Source organism: Elaeis guineensis, chromosome 3 (assembly GCF_000442705.2).
Source record: "Elaeis guineensis isolate ETL-2024a chromosome 3, EG11, whole genome shotgun sequence".
NCBI lineage: Eukaryota > Viridiplantae > Streptophyta > Magnoliopsida > Arecales > Arecaceae > Elaeis > Elaeis guineensis.
The window spans coordinates 105,632,235-105,647,948 of NC_025995.2; the positions used below are offsets into that span (position 1 = coordinate 105,632,235).

Below are 15,714 nucleotides of genomic sequence, written 5' to 3' on the forward strand. Positions count from 1 at the left end.
GGAGATGTATATTGAATTACTAGATTATTAATTTATTTAGCATGCATTATATGATCATATAATATGTTCTACTAAAAAATATATATTGAAAATGAGATGGAAAAAGAATACCATATATTTTTTTAATCACGGACTAACGACTCCATTGGTGGAAAAGATCTTTGACCTTTTAGATTTATTTTTTAAGATTGATATTAAGAGAAATATGGCAAACTATGAAGTCTACCCCATAGTTTTTTTTTCTGATACACACATCATATAATTTTTACTTGATCGAGATAGTTGAGCAAGAGCCATCCTATCTTGATGCCAAACATGGAAGCAAACCAATCTTTTTTTTTTTTATCATACTACTCTTTTAGGAACAATTTCTATATAACTTGATTTTAATCATGCGGCTGATAGGTGTTAGAAGACTCATAGGACCTCTTTCTACTCTCTCTCCTATTGATATTGAGGTGCTATAAGAACTCATCAAAATATTGCACAAAATCATAGCAAATTGTAGATGGTGACATGGCCTAGATCCGTTGATTAAGCTACCAATTAGAGTAGCCAATCGAACTGCCGACTAAAATAGTTGGCCAAGCTGCTAACCAGAGCATTCAATGATGCTATTGATTGAAATATCTGTTTACATCGATCAATTAGCAATAGCGAGCAACATATCTTCAATTTAAAGTGCCTTTGAGATGGTTAAAATCTATTAATGGGATAGTTACAAATCCATGCACTAATGAGGCATATTGACATGGCAGTTATTGCACTCCCGACGATTGCAATGTGCTCGGCCATTCCAAATAACTGTCCATGCCTTCATCCTTATATATATCAAAATAAGGGGATCTCTAAGTTTGCACATACTACTATGTTGCTCTTGCTTACTTTAATTATTGGTTTCTCAAATTTTTATTAATTTTTTAAAATTTAATCTAATTTAAGCACCGAAGAATTCGACCATCAGACAAGTTTCAGTAGCTTCTTTTTGGATTAGATTTTTTCTTTTTCAAATCAAATCTTCAACTTTAAGTACGACATCACGTGCTGGTAGGTGTAGTTCGAGTAGAACTTGTTGGGGGATACCCACCGACCGACCGACCGACTATCGGAGGGCCCGACCGGCTGTCGGCCCGACTGACCGTCTCCGACTGAAAGCCGGGAGTGACCGACTAACGGACGCTACTGACGGCTTTCCAATGGCCCAATCGCCGACTGGAGGTATGTCGGGCGTATCTCTCCCGATTGACCGGACCCAGAGGCCGACTCACATGAAACTCGCCGACTGACGGAGGAACCCGACGCCACTCTGCTGGCCACCGACTAAGGGTCGGCCGTCTCCTCCCATCGCCGTACAGCCGCCGGACCTTGTCAGCTCTGACACGGACATGCGGCACAGTTCCCCAGGGGCATTGTCCCGCCGAGAGCGAAGTCAACCCTGGTGATTAGACGGCCACACGGCGACATGACATTTTCACGGCGGCTCTGACAGTCTACAGTGAGTTGACAGTTCCTCACTCGTCCGCGCCATTGATAACGGCGCCATACCGTGCTCCACTATATATACCGGGGAAGGCAACAGTGCAAGGGGTCGATCCGCCCGTCTCTCCCACATACGCAGGCTCGCCTCTCTCTCTCTCTCCCTCTCAGAGCTCTCTGTCTGCATTTCACTGTTGCCCAGTCACCTCTCTGACTTGACCGTCGGAGGGTCCCCACCGGAGCCGCCTCCGGTCAGTGCGGACTTCCTTTTGCAGGTGCACGCTTCCCGGCGATCGGGCGACGAGGCGATTGGCCGCAACAGATTGGCGCGCCAGGAAGGGGAAGGCATGACAAAGACAAGAGCTCAGCGATCGAGAATCACTGGGTCGGCAAGGCGTTCTTCCCGCCGGGAAGAAGCCTCCCCGCCCCCACCGGCGGCGGAGCCTAGCTCTCCGCACCCCGCAGTAACCACGGAGGCCCAGATTGCGGCCATCGTGCGGCAGATGACCGTGCTGACCGACGCAGTCAAAAGCCTCCAGCAACAACCGGCGGCCCGACCTATGCCTTCCAGGAGCAGCCGCCGACGGTCGCGCCGACCCCTGCCGCCTCCAGGCGAGCACTCCCAACAGCGCTCCCACGGGGAGGAGGAGGGTCGACCTCGGCGCGACGACCGACGGTCCCAGCGGCCCTCTCCTTCCCCGTTGGAACGGGCGAGGAAGGAAAAGCGGCCGCGCACACCGTCGGCCTCTCTTTCAGAGTCTTCCGGAGGCTCCACTCCCGGGGTCTCCCAGCATCGACGAGCGGACGACTACGAGCGACGGTTCGAGGAGATCGACCGCCGACTCGCCCAACTGCAGATGGACGGCCAGAAGTCTTCGAACGACGTCGACTTCCAGACCGCCCAGCCTCTCTCTCGACTGGTCCTCGATGAGCCGATTCCCAGTCGGTTCAAAATGCCGAACGTGGAGCCATATGATGGCTCCACCGACCCGGTCGACCACCTCGAGAGCTATAAAGCTCTCATGACAATTCAAGGGGCAACCGACGCTCTTTTTTGCATCGGTTTCCCCGCCACACTTCGCAAGGCTGCCAGGGCTTGGTACTCCGGTCTTCGATCGGGCAGTATCCATTCCTTCGCGCAGCTCGAGCACTCGTTCGTGGCCCATTTCAGCACCAGCCGAAAGCCGCCGCGAACGTCGGATAGCCTTTTCTCCCTCAAGCAGGGGGAAAACGAGACGCTCCGACACTTCGTGGCGCGATTCAACGCTGCCACGCTCGAGGTCCGGGACCTCAACGAGGACATGGCGGTTTCAGCCATGAAGAGGGGTCTGAGGTCGTCCCGATTTACCTATTCTCTGGACAAGACCCTCCCCCGAACATACGCCGAGCTATTGGAGCGCGCATACAAGTATATGCGCGCGGACGAAGGAGCGTCCGACCGACGCTTGGTCGAGCCCAGGGGTCCGAAGGAGAAACGAAGAAAAGGTCGGGAGCCCGCCGAACCAAGCAGGCCCCCGGCCGGTAGTCGGCTTTCTCCACCTCGACAGATCCAAAAATCACCCGGCCGACAGACTCCGAGGTCGGTGCGTCCCAGGTATGACTCCTACACTCCCCTCTCCGCTCCTCGTGCGCAGATCTTGATGGAGATCGAAGGGAAAGAATACCTGCGACGGCCTCCGCCTCTGAAGGCAAAGGGCCTCGACCATCGGAAGTACTGCCGGTTCCATCGGAGCCACGGCCACGACACCGAGCGGTGCATCCAGTTGAAGGATGAGATCGAAAATCTCATCCGCCGGGGGTATCTCGGCAAGTTTCGAAAGGGACCACCGGCCCAACCGACTGAAGAGGCGCCGACTAACCAGCCGACGGCTGGAGTCATCAATATGATCTCCAAGCGGCTGGGATCGGGGACATCTACAGGGGGGGAGCCGACGAAAAGGCCGCGCCCGGACGACGTGATTACCTTCTCGGAAGACGACGTTCGGGGCATCCAGACTCCCCACGACGACGCTGTTGTTGTGTCGGCGACAATAGCCAATTATGATGTAAAACGAATCTTTGTTGATAATGGAAGTTCGACGAATGTTTTGTTTTACTCGACCTTCTCCCGAATGCGACTACCGACTGATCGACTTAGTAGGGTCTCCACGCCCTTGATCGGCTTTGCCGGAGACACCGTCACGACAGAAGGAGAAATCACCCTGCCGGTGACGGTCGGTACCGAACCACGGCAAAGCACGGTCTCCCTCATCTTCGCGGTCGTCCAAGTCCCTTCGGCCTACAATGCCATACTCGGGCGACCCGGACTGAACGCTCTCAGGGCGATCGTCTCGACGTACCATCTCCTTGTTCGATTCCCGACCAGAAACGGGGTCGGGGAGATGCGCGGAGATCAACAGCTCGCCCGACGATGCTTTCAAATCTCCGCCCAAAGCAACGAGACAAAGGATCCCCTGACAATCGACAAACTGGATCACCGGGAGGAGGAAGAGCGGGGTTCGCCGGCCGAACAGCTCGAGGCGATCCCGATAGGAGGAAATCCCGACAGAAAAGTTTGGGTCGGGTCTCAATTGCCCGACGCCGAACGCCACCGACTGGCGGAGCTCTTGACGGCCAACGCCGACATATTCGCATGGTCGGCAGCAGATATGTCGGGCATCCCTCCGGAAACAATGACTCACCGACTCAACATCGATCCGACGATGAAACCGGTGAGGCAGAAGAAAAGGTCCTTCGCCCCAGAAAGGCAGAAGGCCATTGACGAAGAAGTGGACAAGCTGCTCGAAGCGGGCTTCATTCGCGAATCCACGTATCCCGATTGGCTCGCCAATGTCGTCATGGTCAAGAAAGCCAACGGGAAGTGGAGGATCTGTATCGATTACACCGACCTCAACCGAGCATGCCCGAAGGATAGCTTTCCACTCCCAAAGATCGACCAGCTGGTGGATGCGACGTCCGGATTTCGACTGCTCAGCTTCATGGACGCCTTCGCCGGGTACAATCAGATCCGGATGGCGCCTGAAGACGAGGAGCACACCGCGTTCGTGACCCCCAAGGGCCTCTACTGTTACAGGGTGATGCCCTTCGGATTGAAGAACGCCGGTGCCACCTACCAGCGACTCGTCAATAAGGTCTTCAAAGACCAGATCGGCCGCAACATGGAAGTGTATGTGGACGACATGCTGGTAAAGAGCACGCAGATCCCGGACCATGTTCAGGATCTCGAGGAGACCTTCCGCACCCTTCGACGACACCGAATGAAGCTCAACCCGACCAAATGTGCCTTCGGGGTGACCTCGGGGAAGTTTCTCGGATTCCTCGTTTCTCAGAGAGGGATCGAGGCCAACCCTGAGAAGATAAAGGCGATCCTCGACATGCGTCATCCGAACACCAAGAAGGAGGTCCAACAACTGAATGGAAGAATCGTCGCTCTTAGCCGATTCATTTCCCGATCAGCGGAAAGGTGCCTCCCGTTCTTCAAGACCCTGCGCCAGGCGAGCGGTTTCTCTTGGTCGGATGAGTGTGAACAGGCCTTTGAAGACCTGAAAAGGTACTTGGCTTCCCCGCCGCTGCTCGTAAAGCCGCAGATCGGGGAGACCTTGTATCTCTACTTGGCCACATCTTCTGAGGCGATCAGCTCGGTGCTCGTTCGGGAAAACGAGTGCCGAACCCATCAGCCCATCTACTACACCAGCAGGGTCCTCCACGGCGCCGAAGCCAGATACTCGGAGACGGAAAAGATGGTTTTCGCCCTGACCGTCTCCGCGCAACGGCTCCGACCATACTTCCAGGCCCGACGCACCCTCGGGAAGCGGAAAGTCGGCCGACCCGCCCGCCGACCGACCTTCGTCACCCGACATCATTGGGGCCTTACCTCGGCTTGCCGCCCAGGCCCTGACGTCGGAGATAGACGGCAAGCTCGAGCCCGACCGAGTCTCGGCAGACGGCGCGGCGGTGCCATGCGTCGGCAGCTCAGGTTCGCGGACTCCCTCCCGAACCTCCGAAATCTGCTGGGCGGTCGGCGTGCCCCCGGCAGAGTCAGCCGCTCGACGGTCGGGCGAAGCAGCTCCCCCGACTGACGGTCCCTCGGACGGGACATCAACAAGCACTGTCGGCACCGACAGTGCGATCACCGGCTCCGCCTCCGACCCGGCTGGTTCGCTCGGCGGAACCGCGCGGGGCCTCTTGGGAGGCTGCGACGGTCCGGCACCTGCCGCCGGCCTCTTCCTCACGGCGTGCTGACGTATGTCGGCTGCCGACAGTCGCGTCCTCGGCGGCATATCTGAAAAAGACGACGAAAGGTTAGAGCTAAAGAAGAAGACAGAAAAGAAAATGAAGATGTCGGGAGAATGCAAACCGACCTAAACGGGGGACCGGGCTAAGGCCGGCGTCGTACAAGGCCTGCTCGGTGACGAGCTCGCTCTGCTTCGGCACCGAGATATCCTTTAGCCGATGGAAGTCCTCCCGATCATCGGCCTCCACCCGACTGTTCTCATTTGGATCGGTTCGGGGGTTCCCCCAACGGACTGGAAACCCCCAAGGGGCAGAAGACGACGTGAAGAAGAACTGGTTCTTCCATCCGTGAATGGATGTTGGAAGACCAGTAATGAAAGAGAGCCCTTTCCGAGGAATGAAGTACCACCACCCTCGGGCTTTAGGGTGAGGGCGGAGGACAAAGAAAACTCGGAAAAGAGAGATCCGAGGTTCGGTCGGCAAAAGCCGACACAGGAGGGCGAAGCTGACTATCAGCCGAACTGAGTTCGGCGCAAGTTGTGCCGGGCATAACCCGTAATAGTCCAGAACGTTCCGGACGAACTCCGGAATCGGGAATCGAAGGCCGGCCCGGAGATCCTCCAGATAGAAGGCCACCTGACCCTCGGGCGGGCTATTAACCCGACCATCGGCGCCAGGGGCGAACAGCCGAATCTGCTCCGGGACGCAGTACTGCTCCCGGAGCCGATCAACGTTCGGCCCCGAAAGTGAAGAAGCCTCCACCTCCGGGGACGACCGAGTGTCTTCGGTCGGCTCTCCCGACCGACTACCTCGTGGGGACGTCCTAGCCATGAGCTCAAAGAAATGGCAAGGAAGAAAGGAAAAAGAAAGAGGGGGGAAGGCTACTCTAGCCCTTGGAAGGAAAGAGTCGCAAGTGGGAGACAAAGCGGAGAAGTACCTGGAGCGAAGGCTCAAGCGGGCAGAGTCTCGACTGTAAAAATGAGAGGGGTAAAAAACCATGTGGGGGTAACTTTGTATATATAGTGCTCCCCAACGGTCGAGATGAAGGCACGCACAGCAAAGACTCCCCAGATTTCGCCGCGTGGCATCATCAGGGCCGTCCAACGGTCCGACGGTTCGACGCACCCTCCTTCAGATCGTGCCACGTCGCCTCCATCCGCTCCACCGAACGCGAACCGACGGCCACACGCCACGTGTCGCGGCGGGACGCGACGTTTTGTCTTCCCGACGGGACGCGACGTTTGAAGTTCCCGAGGGAACGGCGGGAATGACGGTTCCACTTCCTGATGGGACACGACGGTTCCACTTCCCGATGGGACATGACACCTGGCACCGGTTTTATCGCTGACACCGGCGGGACATCCGGCACGGCGGGACGTCCGGCGCCGACCGACACCTGATGCTGATGGGACGAGGCGTCCAGCGCCGACTGGATGCCGGGCGCCGGTAAACCTCTCGACATTTACAGGGCGCCGGACACCGTATCAATCGGCGGTACGGTCGGATCCTCGCGTACGACAAATCCACTCCTAGTCGCCAGCTCATCACCCGACTTAGGAGTGGAGGGGGGCAACTGTTGGGGGATACCCACCGACCGACCGACCGACTATCGGAGGGCCCGACCGGCTGTCGGCCCGACTGACCGTCTCCGACTGAAAGCCGGGAGTGACCGACTAACGGACGCTACTGACGGCTTTCCAATGGCCCAATCGCCGACTGGAGGTATGTCGGGCGTATCTCTCCCGATTGACCGGACCCAGAGGCCGACTCACATGAAACTCGCCGACTGACGGAGGAACCCGACGCCACTCTGCTGGCCACCGACTAAGGGTCGGCCGTCTCCTCCCATCGCCGTACAGCCGCCGGACCTTGTCAGCTCTGACACGGACATGCGGCACAGTTCCCCAGGGGCATTGTCCCGCCGAGAGCGAAGTCAACCCTGGTGATTAGACGGCCACACGGCGACATGACATTTTCACGGCGGCTCTGACAGTCTACAGTGAGTTGACAGTTCCTCACTCGTCCGCGCCATTGATAACGGCGCCATACCGTGCTCCACTATATATACCGGGGAAGGCAACAGTGCAAGGGGTCGATCCGCCCGTCTCTCCCACATACGCAGGCTCGCCTCTCTCTCTCTCTCCCTCTCAGAGCTCTCTGTCTGCATTTCACTGTTGCCCAGTCACCTCTCTGACTTGACCGTCGGAGGGTCCCCACCGGAGCCGCCTCCGGTCAGTGCGGACTTCCTTTTGCAGGTGCACGCTTCCCGGCGATCGGGCGACGAGGCGATTGGCCGCAACAGAACTAATCGTGCATCATCCGCCAGCTTGTTCAGTTTTATGGGATCGGATTTTGGTGGTAACAAATGGGTTTACCCAAGAGTAACTTGTTCTAACTAAATTATATTATTTTCATGTATACACCTAATCCTTATAGCGTCACTACCTATTCCGGGAGATTAGGGTGGTTAACCTTTACATTTGGCTAATTTGGGGTCAGAACTTCTCCACGCCAGCGAGTTAAGCTACCTAAATTTGTTGCATTAATTAGGTATCTAAGCTACATCATTTCCTTTTTTTTTCATTGAGAAATAAATCGGGCGAAAATCTGACTCCGCCGACAGTCGGCATCGCCAAAAGCGTGCTGTCCATGTTTCCTAGGCGTTTCCCGGAACGCTTTCTGGAGAGCCGTGAAACACGTGAAGGGCTGGGGAATCGCACGAACCACATCGTGGACGTCGGTTCCCTGACGCCTTCCGACGGGAAATGCGGGCCCCACTTCACGTGATCCGCCCCGTTTACTTTTCCTTGGCTTGAAATGACTCAACTGCCCCTGTTCCTTTTCCTTCCCTTCTTTTCCGCTGATCGGACGTCCCATTAAAGACGCTTCGGTGTCCCCCTGTTCGCTTCAACAGTTCACGCGGACCGTCACCTCTGTACGGCAAAAGATTTAATAATTTTAATATCTATTTTCTAAGGGGAAAGTTATTCTATTATTCTGCGATTTTCTCGGGAAACGTTATTCTCTGGCGTCCGATAGATGTTCGCGTGATGATATATTTGGAGAATCAAAAGTTCGAGAATATCGCCCGATGACAAAAAAGTCCTCATAGTAGGGTCAGCCATGTTCGCAGATCGAACGTGATTCGGGAGTCATGAGGGTAGTTTGGTCAACAGAGAACCATTTTTTTATCGTAATCGTAATAGAGAGCAACGGGATACTTCGACCTGATTCTAGATTAAAGCGTTTCTCGTCTCGTGGGCGTTATGCCCGGCGGCCAGTGCAACCGCACAAGAGCACCCTCACGCCTGTTAAGATAAGCGAATGTTGACCGCCATCTTCCATGCGATTCTTAATTCAAAATTTCAGAATTCAAATGTAGAATAGAGCAAGGTTAATATTGTTAGTGTTGTCAGGATACTTTTCTTGCAGAACCCTCTGGATTTTGTTATTAAAAAAAAAAAAGCACATAAATAGACGTGAGAGCACCGAAAGGTGATGGAATTCAAACGAGTCCGAGAGAGATTCCAATAAGCGGCCAAGGAGGGAAACGAGCGGCAAAGGAAGAAAAAGCCAAAATAATTTAAAATACTATCTACGGTCTATCAGGATAGGACACGGTGGTGAGCCCCACACTGTATCAATAATTGTGCCGGTCGTCACGTCTCTGACGCGGGCCCCACGCATTGCGCTCGCCCCACCAAAAGACAGCGTGATCTCCGCCACCCCACCGCTACCATCCTCACGTGACCTGACTACCAGCCCGCCCCCATTCGGTCGCCTCAAGCCCTGGCCAAGCGGTCAAATCCCACAGTCCGCGAGCGGACGAAGCGGCGCGGGCTTTCCAGGCGTCCCAACGGCCGACGGGAACCGCTCACCGCACTAAGCGGTGAACTTTGGCGCGCGATGCCAAGGCAAGGATAACAGAGAGGAAGGGTGAGGTGTCTCCAAAACGTTGGACACGTGTCATCGGAGTCCATTTCAAAGCGGCTCGGCTCTGCTAAGCTCGGCGCGGCTTGGATGCAAACGAGTGGGTCGGGTGTGCCTTTGAGCGGGTCGCCATCGCCTAAACTTTTGCCGGTCACGGGTTCGATACCGCGCGGTGGCAGATAAGCATAGATACCTAACCCGCGCCCGCTGCCGGCGACGGTTATCTCTTTGACATGTCTAGCGGACAGCAGTTTCGACGTTTGTTGAACCGACGCGTGTAAGTGACGGTGATAATTACTTCATCGTTGGGAAGGCATGAGAGGCGCGATGTCGCGGAGTGTTGAAGAAGTTCCCACGCGCAGCACGAAACCAGGAGGATGGCGTACAATTGGACAGACAAAACAACATTATTCGAGATTTTAAAAGATATCTTTGTCACGACGTTGCTCTCTTACTAGTAAATTGGGTGATGATGGACCACATCCTATCATAGATTCATAGTTTCGTGTTGTTTAAGTGAGATAATTATTTGTGAGATTGGAGCCATGGGTTGGAACTAAACATACTGGGTGATGTTATTAATTTCTTTCTCCATTAATTTTCTGTTTACAAATTGAGCTTTTATTTTATACAAGATAAAATAATTCCCAAAGAACTTTATATAAGAGGTATGATTTCCAAAAGTTACTGTGCTACCGTGAAAAAAAAAAAGTATTAAATTACGTGAAATGTGGCACCACGTGTCCATCTCCAAGCAATACCCATTTATTGCATCAACTACCATTGGATTGCATTGATTGCCTTGACCTTACAACGCATTTCCTTCGTCACTAAGTTTTGGAATTCTAGATACTGATATCAAGACATTCAAATATAGTGTTATGTGTACATAAAAGATCCGCTAAAATGATCGTATGTCGAAGTGGCATGAGATTCATGTGTCGCAGCACTGGTATTTTAATGGAATGTGATCTAAAATCGGGTGATTGCTTCACATCTATGCTACTTTGGAGCAAATAAATGATCTTAAAGAATGCAATTGCGTCAAATTTGAAATTCTCTATACTATAAATCACTTATTTAAGATGTGAAAAAAAAGAGGAAAAAGAACCGTAATAGAAACGGAAGCCAGATTTAGATCCCGATCATAAAGGAATCAACATGATTCTATTCCAGACAAGCAAAATAGTAGGTCAGCCGCCTACCTGATTGTTTATCTTTAGAAGAATTGGAAACGTTTTTATAAACGTGTGTGGACTTTGTCATCTTTCCAAGGAGTGGGCTAAGTTTTAATTGTTAGCAATGATAGTAACGTGAAGCTAATGCATCAGGGACTGGTGATGCATATGTTAGTACTTTTGTGTTCAAGAAGAACTCTTTTATTTCTCCAGAAAAACAAAAGAAAACTATTTTTTGCTTAATATGGTTTATAACATTACCTCGATTTCATGGTATAACACAGAAATCAAAATGGCCATTATATCTGACGACCTTTTTAAGGCATTCTCTGCTTCCCTTTTATTCAAACAAATATTTTAAAATATGTATAAATTGTTGAGTATGCCTTATATTGCTACCATGTAGTATCATGTAATTCAACAAGACAAAAAGTTTTGGATTCAATCTTGCTGTTTAGCCAAGTTAGAGAAATCCATCGAGCTTAATTTTTTGCTTCTGTTTGTGCTTTCATATGTTCTGTTTTGTTCCGGTTTCTGATTGGTAATACCATAGTGAAAACAGTATATATCTTGATATAATTTTTTAGAAAGAAACAAAAACAATAAACCAAGTTTGCGTCTATTTACCGGTACATTCAGAATAGACAAAAATCCAGAAAATTCAATTATGTACACCATGCTAGCAGCATGATACAGATTTTTTTCTAGCGATCCAGTCCACGTTAAATAGAAACAACCACATTTTGAACCAGGTAAGAAGGTCAGGAACAACCATGAACCATCTACAGCTCAAGATCAATACCAAAAGATCATCATCTCCAGGCTCTTCCCCCTGGGCATATCATCAAAGGACACAATCCAACCGTGAGGATATCTGGATAATTCTAGCATGCTCGTGTCCCATTGGACGGTCGGTCAGATCCCTTTCTCCCACCGATCCAGAAGGAAAGAACCGCAAGAAACTCCTCCCACCGTCCGAAGGCAACCCCCAACCCCACGAAAACAACAGGACCAGTTTAGCTGACCGGCAAGCCGACCCGCTGACGCGGTCGGTGGCCCCGGACTCCAAATCAGGAACTCAAATCCAGTTAAGAGACGAGAAAATAAATAAAACGATATATTCGAGAAAAAGTAGCAACGCACCCGTGATGGATGGCCCCAAAATCCCGATCTCCACGCGCCTGCTCTCCACCTTTCCCGTTACCCCCTTTTCCTTATTTAATTTGAGTTATCCGTATTACCTTTTTTTTTTTTCCATCAATAAAAAAATTTAAAAAAAAAATCCGCTCCGAAACCCCTCGACCCCAAACCCGCGACCTCCCTATATAATCCCAACGCAACCCTCGCCACCTCCCCAAAACACCCCCACTCGTTCTCTTCCTGCTTTACCCCCGCTACCCTCACTCTGTATACTTTGTGTATTTTTTTTTTCTCCCTTCCGTTGTACCCAACAAACTATTCTCTCTTCTCTTCCTATCATGGAGTTGTCTGGCAATAAGAGAAGCCGGGAGGAGTCCGTGGAATCGGCAGAGGCCAAGCGCCTCCATGCCGACCTAATCTTTGACATCCTCGACGACGACTCCGACGCGGAAGAACGGGATCCGGCCACCCAAGACCTGGCCTCGGTGATGAAAATATTCGAAGAGGAGATCTCCGTCCCGCCACCTCCGCAGCCACCGGCGGCGCCAGACGCTGCGGATCCGGCCTTGCCGGCTGCACATTTTGATCTTGAGTACCTCCTCGAGGCTACCGATGACGAGCTTGGCCTCCCCCCGAGTGTCCCGTCGTCCTCGGACGAGAGACGTGACACTGGGGAGGTGGATCCCCCCAGCGGCGAGGTGGTGACGGAGGCCGTCGGGTTCGGGCAGATCTGGGCGTTCGACGATGCGATTAGTGGTTGCTTTGATGGGCTGGAGTATGGGGTCCGGCAGCAGGATGAGAGGGACGCCGCGGTGGCGGCGGCCGACGAGGCCGTGTTTTTTGATGGCGGGCTTTTTGACTACCCGGACGTGCTCTGTGGGCCGTCTGATTTTACCGATATATCGTGGCGGTCGGAATCTCTGCCGGCCATCTGATGGGGCTTTCCAGTGGCCCTCTTGTTAGCTACTTCTAATTTTATTTTATTTTATTTTTCTTTTAGAACAGGAGTTTGTAAAGGTTAGAAAAATGGAACAGAAGGAAACGAAATGCAGAAGAAAAAAATGGTTCAGATGTCAACATGTTCTTCCGATAATATTTCTGGGTGAAGCGTTTCTTTTCCGCGTCTCTGATCAATCGTTTGATCGAGATCAGACAGTCAAAGCATTAGACCTCTTTCCTTTATCTGCCTCTGGAAAAATTATTTCGCTAGAACACTGAAAAAAACGAAAAGTTATGAAAGAAATTAAGTAAATGGTGATAGTATGATTAAATTTAGACGATTATGAGCCGTCGATCTGGTGGCCCATCAAACTTTAATTAGGCTGATCGTTTCGACGGCTTTTTCGGACGTCATGAGATGAACGGTTGTCATCGATTTGGCCTTGGTGGAATGCGTTCAGAAATCTTCTTGTACGTAACCGTTGGCTTTCTTTTGTTCTTGATATTCTTTGATTTTTTTGGTAAGATGTTATTGATGTTCTTTCTTGGTGAATGGGTCCCTCTGAACTCGCGATACGAAACGAGACGTTAGGTGTGGAACAATAGCACGGACGTCGTGATGGGCACGTGGGTTTGGTGGTCCGTCCATGGTGTGCGGCTTAAGGTGGTGTTTTTTTTTTTTTTTTTCTCCCCCTATGTTATGATTGGGGAGCAGCCATCCGAAACAAACAAAAACTACAACCAAGAAGTTTAAGAATTATTTAATATTCAAGAAAAGTGAATGAACAAACTTTGCTTCAATCAGCTGAATCTCAGACATCCACTTAGCTACGTTGAACCTCTCTCGAGCTAAATAATTTTAAATTTAAAATAGTAAAGTTCCATGATCATAATACTTTATGTATGATAGCTGTTTGCCAAGTTGTGCTCAAGCATATAATACATTATCTTTATAATTCTTATAATATAGCTGATTCGATCATTGTCTTCACTTTAAGAGGTATTAAAGTTTATTTTAACCAGATCATAAGGAGGAAATATCCAAGAAGCTAATATTGGATAAAGGTTCATCAAGCTCGTAGAACTGCCGGTATCCCAGTTTTATTGATATTCAAGATGGTTTTTAGGTTTATTGGAATATAATACACATTATATTTTTTTTTAATACAGTACGATGAAAAGATAAATGTAACTTTTTGTAGCAGGGTAAATGGAGGCATATACACGTGTGTCTGCCTAGTCTACACGTGTGGTTCTTTGGTAGTGAGCTGCACAGCGGAACTAAAGATATAAATAACTGAAGGTTGGATCAATGAAAACGTACTGAACACATGGGATGTGCCATTTGCCAAATTAAATAATTGTTTACGGCTTACGGATGCGAGGGAGGTCTCTCTCGGCGAAGCGGTGCACGAGTTGCATCTCAAATGTTTGAGACGTGCGAATTTTATGCTGGCCAAGCTGCTCTTGGCAATCACATGATTTTGTCTCTTTTTTTAAGTAATTAGCCATTGTTTCTTTTTAAGGAAAAGATTTTAAAAAAAAAAACCTTTGCCCGACTGGTATAACCAAAAAATCGAGGAGGTCCTTATAATAAGACATGACCTGCGAAAGAGGCTACCAGTAACTCATCGTGGCTTCCCTAAAACTAAAATGCACAAACAAAAGCTGAATTTGGAGGCCAATTTGATGCCGTCGTGCTGTCATATTTAAAACTCGATGAACGATACAATCGCTCCATATCTCATCCTATGTAATTTGGACTTCTACGTTACGAATCTTGCAGGCCTCCTTTAATTTGAACTTTAAAGGCCTCAATATGGCCTTTGTGCCCAAAATACATGCCTTTGTTTGTTTACATTATTTTGACTGGGATCCATAGAATGTTCATAGCCTCATGCGCGTGACCTTTACCATATCTTCGACTTAGATCATTAGAAAAAACTCACAGTGAATGGTTGCTTAGCATGTCAAGGGATAGACACTAAAATGCTTTTTGTTTTTTAATTCCTCTCTTTTCAACTTGAGCAATAAGTTGGATATTAAAAGCACAATTCAAGGGAATCTGCATGCTATGTCGATTGGGAGAGAAGCCGAGTTGTGGCCACGGAGGATGCACGATTGGTATCAGTGAAGGGATACATGTTTATAGCCATCGCCAATGGTATCCAATTGAGCTGTCATTTCCTAGCTCTTTAGATAAGGCTAATCCCAACTTTTCTATCCTGATCGACGCTTTCATTTCTCGAGGGCAACTTCAATTAAAATTACGTCCACTTTCAACTAGCCATTGTAACATTCTTCTCACCCCCAACATGTTTCATGGAATTTCTGAAATTTTTCGTCAAACAAGAGAGATGTCAAACACCAATTCACCTCACATTTGAATTGCCCCTGCATTTTTCCCCTACACGGATTTATTTCTGAATTTTATCGAGATGATCAATATTTGAGGTTATTTCTTATCATTTCTGCTATCACCGTTCGCCCTCCTCCTGTTTCTTGTCTACATCCGTGCAGATAAAGAACGCAAACATATCTGGGGATCATCTTAGCTTTCTTCGGCACACCGCTTTTCCAAATAGAATTGCAGAATGGACAAAAGATGCCTCCATTGTTGATGAATTTGCCGTAGGATTTCACTATAAAAAACTCTATTTTCTGTGAGCTTCTGAACCGGCTTGCCTGAGGCTTTACGGGCAATAAAAGATCAATCATAACCTCCATTTGTCTTGTTTGATCAAGAGTAAGGGTTACCCCTTGCACCTTTATGTTCCGCTGCCTGAGATTAAGGATGAAAGTTTGGCCTGATGTTAAT

At 50.0% G+C, this 15,714-nt stretch overlaps 1 protein-coding gene across 1 annotated transcript; it reads left to right on the top strand.

Annotated features, from left to right (window-relative positions):
• Positions 1-12,159: 12,159 nt before the first annotated feature.
• On the top strand, positions 12,160-13,034 carry LOC105041198 (uncharacterized). The gene has a single exon (XM_010918060.4). It carries the CDS (start codon positions 12,296-12,298, stop codon positions 12,890-12,892), a length of 597 nt encoding a protein of 198 aa, XP_010916362.1. The 5' UTR covers positions 12,160-12,295; the 3' UTR covers positions 12,893-13,034.
• The last annotated feature ends 2,680 nt before the right edge of the window (positions 13,035-15,714 follow it).